The sequence below is a fragment of the Sceloporus occidentalis genome, unplaced genomic scaffold, assembly GCF_023333645.1.
Source record: "Sceloporus occidentalis isolate IW3139 unplaced genomic scaffold, rSceOcc1.0.p SCAF_4, whole genome shotgun sequence".
Taxonomy (NCBI): Eukaryota; Metazoa; Chordata; class Lepidosauria; order Squamata; family Phrynosomatidae; genus Sceloporus; species Sceloporus occidentalis.
Genome location: NW_028316984.1, coordinates 83,143,908 through 83,151,801, shown reverse-complemented (window position 1 = coordinate 83,151,801; position 7,894 = coordinate 83,143,908). Strand labels below are relative to the sequence as shown.

The window sequence follows — 7,894 nt, the reverse complement described above, 5'->3', positions numbered from 1 at the left end:
TATTTTTTATTTACATTTTCCCAATTACAAATATTCTTTAACTTATAGAAATATTATTATATTCAATTCTTCCTTCCCCATTCTTCCCACTTCTCCACCTCAGTGAATAAGCCAATTGTAAATTTCATTCACTGTAAATTTAAGTCATCTGCAGAATATTAACAAATGGGTCATACATTGTTCTTATCATTCAAAATATACTTAGTTGGTGGATTGAATCCAGAGTTCACATGAGTAACTTAAGTAATAAGAGGTCGCCAATTTTCTTCCCATTTATCGTCTTTGATTTCTCTTTTTTCTACCCTCTCTCTCTCTCTCTCTCTCTCTCTATATATATATATATATATATATATAAGCTTTTATGATAGTACTATAGACCACATTCTACTTATCCACTTTTATAGTGAAAGATCCCCTAATGTTTTCCATAATTTTACCATTTCTAATCTTGTAGCATTTAACAGGAGTTCTATAAAATAAGATTATTTGGCAATCTTTCATTTTCATTTTTAAATACAGAAATTCTCTATAACGTATTCTTTGTTACAACATTTTACTTACCAAGTTTAATATCCCCACCTCCCAGAAACTAACTACCTGCTAAATATATGTGTAAGCATTTTCATGAGAAAATATATGGGACAACAGATGGAAGGAACTGAGATACAGAAAAGTTCACAACACTAGAGACACATATACCTTATTATAAGGGGAGCAAATACCCAAGATTGCTTCTTGTAATAATCATTGGGTTGAGAAAAATATAATTAAAATGAGAGATGTTATGTAGAGTGGGTTCCTGTATGGCTGCAAAATGGACATTTCAGTCCTTTATGTAGCACCTCTCACATTATGTAAAGGGATTTCTAAGGGCAAATTCTTGTACAAATGCATGACAAATTCTTATTAAGAAAAATGTATAACAGTATTTCCCCTAATTTATTACTAGTCAATACAAAAATGCATTTATTTTTGTTTTACTATAGACGTTTTTACTAAAAATAAATACAAACATGCAAACATCCAGTTATATATTTATGCTCCCCTGAACTTCATGTTAAGTTTCTTCAAAGCATTTTTTACATCCTTGTTTCTGAGGCTGTAAATGAGAGGATTTAGCATAGGGATCACTACTGTATAGAAAACAGACACTATTTTGTCCCTCTCCAAGGCATAGCTGGAACTAGGACGGGAGTAGATGAAGAGAATGGAGCCATAATACAAAGTGACAGCAGTCAGGTGAGCTGCACAGGTGGAAAAGGCTTTCAGTCTCCCTTCACTGGAACGGATTCTCAAGATGGCTGCTAGGATGAAGGCATAGGAAGTGAGGATAAGTGCTGAAGGGGCAATTACATTAGAGGCCAGGATGAAGTACAATACAGATTGATAGCTCTTAGGAACATTACAAGCTAACTTGACTAATGGAGGTAAGTCACAAAAGAAGTCATCGATGACATTGCCGTCACAGAAGATCAAGGTGAAGGTTTCAGTAGTGATTACTGTAGCATTTATGAAACCAGAGAGATAGGACAGAGCCACCAATCCTGTGCAGACCTTTTTGGACATGGCAGTGCTATATAGCAGTGGGTTGGCAATGGCTACATAACGATCATAAGCCATAGCTGCAAGAAGGTAGCATTCACTATATGCAAGGCCAGCAGAGAAGAAGAACTGGGCAGCACAACCTCCAAAGGAAATGCTCTTGTCTTCAGAGATACAGTTTATTAGGATCTTTGGGGTATACACTGAGGAATACCAGAGGTCCAGGAAGGACAAGTTCCCAATGAAGAAATACATGGGGGTATGGAGGTGAGGGCTGCTACTGATTAGTGCAATTAGTGTGATGTTCCCTGCCAAGCTGATGAGATATATTATTAGAAATACTACAAACAAGATCACTTGTAGTTTGGGATTTGTTGTAAATCCCAGAAGGACGAAATCAGTTATTGTGGTGTGGTTTCTTTCTTCCATTAAACTATGACTGATCAGCTGCTAAACAAATAAAAGACATATATTGCAGTTATTGCAAATCAGAGTGCCTTCAGTTCTTGGTCAGCTATAATTTGAACATTTTTAGCATGAAGAAATAAAGCAGAATTATTTTGTTTTATTTTATTTTTATCCTGCCTTTCTCCCAAAGTGGGACCCAAGGTGGCTAACAACACATATAAAACACATTAAAACAAAACAAAAACAAAAAAACCCACATTAAAACAAAAATTAAAATAATAGAAATAAAATAACAAATATAAAAAATAACAAATATAAAATTTAAAACATACAAAGTTAAAAATAGTAATCTAAAACCAATTCCTCATTCCCCAATAAAACCAAGCCCACCAGGTCTTAAAAGCCCTGTTTAAATAAAAATGTTTTCACCTGCTGATGAAAACAGCGAGGGGGCCAGCCTTGTCTCCCATGGAAGGGAGTTCCACAGGGTGGGAGCAGCCACTGAGAAGGCTCTCTCTCATGTCCTTACCAGGCAAGCCTGGGATGATAGTGGGACCGAGAGAAAGCCTTCTCCTGAGGATCTTAGGGCTCTCAGAATACAGGGCAACAATGAAAAGGGATGCATTCTCATCTCTTATGGGAGCTTCATTATGGTAGGACAGTAGGACCTGATCAAGTGTTGAGGGACCACTCAAGAAAGTGTTAACTTGTGCCCCCCTATCCTTTCCTTGCCCCCTCCCTGTGAGCTTATTGGTAACAAAGGACTGGGAAGCGACTATTTTAACTCTTCACAATGTCTCACAGCACCTAATGTAACATCACTGCAGGATTATGGGGGAAGTTTAAAATGGTGGCTTCTCATAACATTCTCATAACTATAAGTCACCAGGAGGGCTCTCACCATTTTCTGCTCAAGGTATGTGCCACCACCCACATGATACAGGACTTGGCAATTAATGTTGATATTCAAAATGATATATGTTGTTACTGCATACCTTCAAGTTTTTCCGACTTATGACAACCCGAAGGAGATTACCACACTGGCTTTCATTCCCGTGCTAGGTGTGGGATATAAATGCACAGGAAAGGATTCTATCACACAGTTCCATCCCTGGGCAGTACTCATCCCGTACCCACTTGGGCTTCTCCCAGACCTTCTAAAGAATGGGATTTTCCCATTCTTTAAAAGGTCCAGGAAAAACCCGGTTCAGATACAGGAGTACTGCCTGGGTAGGGAGCTGTGTGATACAATCCGTCCCTGTGAGTTAACGTTCCATACCCAGTACAGGAATAAAAGGCTGTATGCTAATCTGCTAAAGCAAACCTATCATGGGGTTTTATTGGCAAGTTTCTTCATTGCCACTGCTATCCTCTGAGGCTGGGAGGGTGTGAACTAGGGTCACCCAGTGGGCTTACATGGCCAAGCTGGGATTTGAACTCTAGCCTCCAGATTTGTAGTCCGACACTCAAATCACTCCAGCACACTATATAAAACAACTCAAACTCTCAAAAATCCCTACCCTTCCATTCCCTTCCCCTACCCTAAGTATAATTCAAAGGTGTAACTTGCCTTCATTGCCAAAAGATTTGATTTCACTGCCCATTTTTCTCATTTTAAATACCCTGTTCCTAGAGATTTAGAAGAGGTGTGTAGCACAGAATATGAATGCAAGTTCTAGAGAAAGAAAATGAAAGGTACTTTAAACAGGTGTAGAGAGTAGATCATTTCTTCCTGTTTAAGTGCTCAACTTTCCCCACTAGTCTTAAGGAGCAAGTCCTAAAGTGGGATTTCTATGTGAAGCACTTTTTAAATGGACCTTGCCTTGAAGTCAGAGCCAGAATTCACTAAAGCAGTTATGAATGCATAGCTACATACTGTTTCCTAGTTCAACCCCCAGTCCTCACCAGGCAGCTGCTGCTGTGAGGAACACTGACTTGTTGATCAAGAAGTGACTGACTGACATTTCCACCCCTTCCCATGCATGATCTCTTGTGTGACAGTCAGAAAAGGGTCCCTGTCACAATTCCCACATGTATAAGAGATTGCTCAAATGGTGGTGGGGTGAGAATGTAAACCAGCCCCTTCCTTGTCAAAAGACCTCTGTCAGTTGCAGTGTTTGCCATCTGAAAAGTGAAGACTGGGGGGATGTTCACAGTCCCTAGTTATTCCTTAAATTAGTGAACACGTAAGGATCATTAATATGTACCAGCCATGAATACATAATTCTAGTTTATGTATTCATAAGTGCCTTAGTGAATACCAGCCCAAATGTATTACCTTGTGCCTGTCACTCTGTTTTTTTTAAAGTCCAGTTTTGCCATACATTTAACTATATTACTCATGGGCACATGTGAAGTTGTCTCAGTTTGGTTTTAAAGCACCATTACAATCACAGAAATCACTGCCAACACATTTATAATCATGATCTTAATTTTCACACCAGACTCCATGAAATATTTTGGCCTTACCTTGTCAAGCCCAGGTGAATAGATCCATCACTAGCATTATACGCCCAATTCATTCTAGGCAACTTTCCATGTCAGGAAGGGAATCAAACAAAAATAAGAGGGAAAATATTAGTTTCACAACTGATTTTCAGATAGTCTCCATTCTTGTATAGTCTTTGTACTGTAATAAACAAATAAGTCTTCATTCAGAGAAGAGAGAAATGGGTTTCTTTTGTACCTAATTCAGATGAGCATCTGTACTATCAGGGAAACTGTACTTGTCATTTGACAAGTGTTTTGAACAAAGCTTAGTTCTCTTATTCCCAGTAAGTAACATGATGCCTTGGATGCAACATTATGGTAATAAAATCTTTTGACACTTTCAGAAAATTATTGTTCCAGAACAGATGACATGTGCTTAAGCATCCCAGAACAAATTTTATCTGACTAAAGATATGGGAAACAGTAGTGGACGCTGATTAGAAAATGCTGGCACATATTTATTGAAAACATTCTGTTGTCTCTAAAGGATGTGCTCCCATTGGCGTCTTTAATGGTACAAAACATTAGTGCTCTTCTGGGATTAAATATTAGATTGTGTTCATCTGGAAGAACCTACTGTATGAAGTAGATGAAGTGTTTTTAATGCTGTAACATTAGAACAGAAGTGACTTTTATGTGGAAAAGTATTTTGGAGAAGTTTGTGTTCTTATTTTTGTTCCGAACCTCTTGGGATGGGAGGGGAGAAGTCAATTTTATGAGAAGGGGCTTATGCCAGGCAGCAGCTGGGGCACCATCGAAAGAATGTGTGTATATATCCTCAGAATTAAGTTTCTCAGACCTCTACTCCTTAATTTTTGCCACTATGACCAGGCATAAGGGCTAAACTCTGCTTTTCCCTGCCATGGAAGTAGAAAGTTTGAAATCCTGTTTCCCTCATCTTCTTACCCCTTTTCCATTTCTTTTTCTCTCAAAGGCCCTAGAACCCTGATTTACTTAGCCTAGATCAATGCCACTCAAAGTGGTGGTCCACGGACTGTTTCTTTCTTTCCTGGAAACTCACCAAGAACCTGCAGCCAATGGCTCATGAACTGAACCATTAGCTACAGGTTCTTCATGAGTTTCCAAGAAAGAAAGAAACACTTGTAGCCAATAGGCACAAATGTGGTACCAATTGGTGGCACAGTAGGAAAATATCCTAATTTATAAAGTGTCCTTCCCTTCCCCTACCCTAAGTATAATTCAAAGATGTATCTTGCATTCATTGCCAAAAGATTTGATTTCCCTGCCCATTTTTCTCATTTTAAATACTCTGTTCCTCATTAGGATACCTAGAGATTTAGAAGAAGTGTGTAGCACAGAATATGAATACAAGTTCTAGACTTGTTCCTGGCACAAATAAATATTGCTAGTCCCTCACGTCTGATAGCTTGAGAAGCATTGACCCACTGTATATATTCATGTCTAAGTCTAGAAATTTTAGTAAAACAATCAGCCTAGAAAACCTAGGTCAGCTTATTCATGGGGCAATGTAAGTTCTGTACTTCAGTTCTTATCAAAAAAGGAACTAGCCCCTTCTCTGAGTAGAGTGCCAAAAGTTGAGAGCTTAGTCTGTCTTGGGAATACCTAAAAGAGTCACCCATATCATCTATTCTATCTGCTGTGATGCCACTTCTGACCTTTTTTAATGCCTGGGTGGGAAAATGGCAGAGAGGGCAGCTCTTTGATGCTTCCTCTCAAGCAAGCACCAAGAGGAAATGGGCATTGGTGGATCTGAATAAGACATTTGTGTATGTTTGTCAGCTTTCCTGGGTTAAAGTCCATCAATGTTATCACGTTCATTAATCACTGCTAACATTGTCACCATTTTCTTTGCTTTGCCTTTCCCACAGCTACCATTTAGCACAATTTCCTCCTCATTCATCCAGACTTTTGGGTGAGCATACAGTTATACCTGCCAGAATTTGTAAGTGCATTAGCATTGTTTTTCTTTGATTCGTCCTTTACATCCTTTGTTACAGCTCCCTAGGTTTTATCCTCGATTTATCCACAGGTCATATCAAAATCCACAATTTTAGCCTCCAAACCTGCCCTTGACTTATATATGTGGTCAGTTTATCATTGAGTATATACAGTAGATCCCTGTTACTTCTTGGATATAGCAATTCAGGCCATAATTGATCTTATAAAGTTCTGCAAACGCCACCTATTTCATGTCTCACCAGAAATATTGTAACACAACCACTGTATTTTTGTAGTTAATGTAGTTCCTCATGTCATGTTTGTGGACTTTATATACCTTTGTACCTCATTTCTGTGTATGTTTATTTGCAATATTGAATTCTCTCATATAAACTTCCAATTCTGCCAAGAAGTAGTTATGTTGACAATTCCCCTTAAAATGTATATTTAAAGGCACAATAAGGCCTGCATTCATTTTGGTAAAAATTGCCAGGTGTCTTGCTAAGGGGAGTCAGGGACCACTAAGCTTACTAATCTTACCCAGTTCTGACAAACAGAATAAAGGGGGTAAACAATGCCATCTAGGGCCAACCCTGGCTTTAGCCACCTTCAGCATCTCAGTAGTGATTATCTCTATGATAATTCTCTAAAGCAATCTGATGTTGTGAGACATCATTCAAATATCCCACACACTGCCAATTTTGGTCAGAGGAGGTAAGCGAGGGCATCCTGTCATACTTGTCTAGTGCCCATCTCTTCCATTTGAGAGCTAACTGGGATTTTGATAGTCTTATAGGCTTCTGTTCCATGCCAATCCTCTCTGTGAGGACCACACAATGAGTATAGGACATGATCCTTCCCATTGGCTTCTGATTCATGGAGCTGTGACTGGCTATGATCTTATTAGCACCCTCTTGACCTAATGTTTTCCAGAATTCACTTTCTACTTTTTTCTGTTGAAGCAAATATCCTATGGATGGCCAACTGTGGCTGCTGAAAAGGAAGCAATGGTTCTGTTCACGTCCTGGTTTTGAATATATTACAGATACTTCTCAATCACTTTAATCAGACTACTCTTGGCTATGTTGCATAGTAATATAGGGTGAAATTCATGGGGTCACCATAAGTCGACAGCTTGAAGGAACATACATACACACCACCAGGAATAGTATGGTCCAGTCAGAACTCTCTTTTATCTGCTGTTTATCTCCCATTAGTACCATCCATCATTCAGGAAATGCCTTTTCTGTATTCAAGGCTGACTTCAGCCAGCCTTTTAAGCAAAGAGAAATCCCTAGTATGGATTTTTCTTTTTTGGTCTTTGTTGTCTCATGCGTTTATCACACGGGAGGAAAGCACCCATATCCCATGGATAAACAGGGTTTAAATCCAGGAAAATCCTTCAAAAGTGAGTGGAAAATCCCGAAAGTAAAAAGCGCCACGATTTTGCCTGCTTTCTGCATGGGTTAATGTTGTGTTAATGTTCAATGAATCCAATGTATCTGAAAACAATCTTGCATTTGCGGGATTTCCC

General features: G+C 38.8%; 1 protein-coding gene across 2 annotated transcripts; it reads right to left on the bottom strand.

The window, feature by feature from the left end:
• Window positions 1-1,035: 1,035 nt before the first annotated feature.
• Window positions 1,036-4,147, bottom strand: LOC149314169 (olfactory receptor 9G19-like). Of its 2 annotated transcripts, XM_089523396.1 has the most exons (2): window positions 4,137-4,147; window positions 1,036-1,960 (listed from the first exon to the last, which is right to left on the bottom strand). In XM_089523396.1, the coding sequence occupies exons 1-2, from the start codon at window positions 4,145-4,147 to the stop codon at window positions 1,036-1,038; spliced, it is 936 nt and encodes a 311-aa protein (XP_089379522.1). The 2 variants fall into 2 exon arrangements, with proteins under 2 accessions (XP_089379522.1, XP_089379521.1); XM_089523395.1 differs by lacking the exon at window positions 4,137-4,147 and having other exon boundaries at window positions 1,036-1,971.
• Between the last annotated feature and the right edge of the window lie 3,747 nt (window positions 4,148-7,894).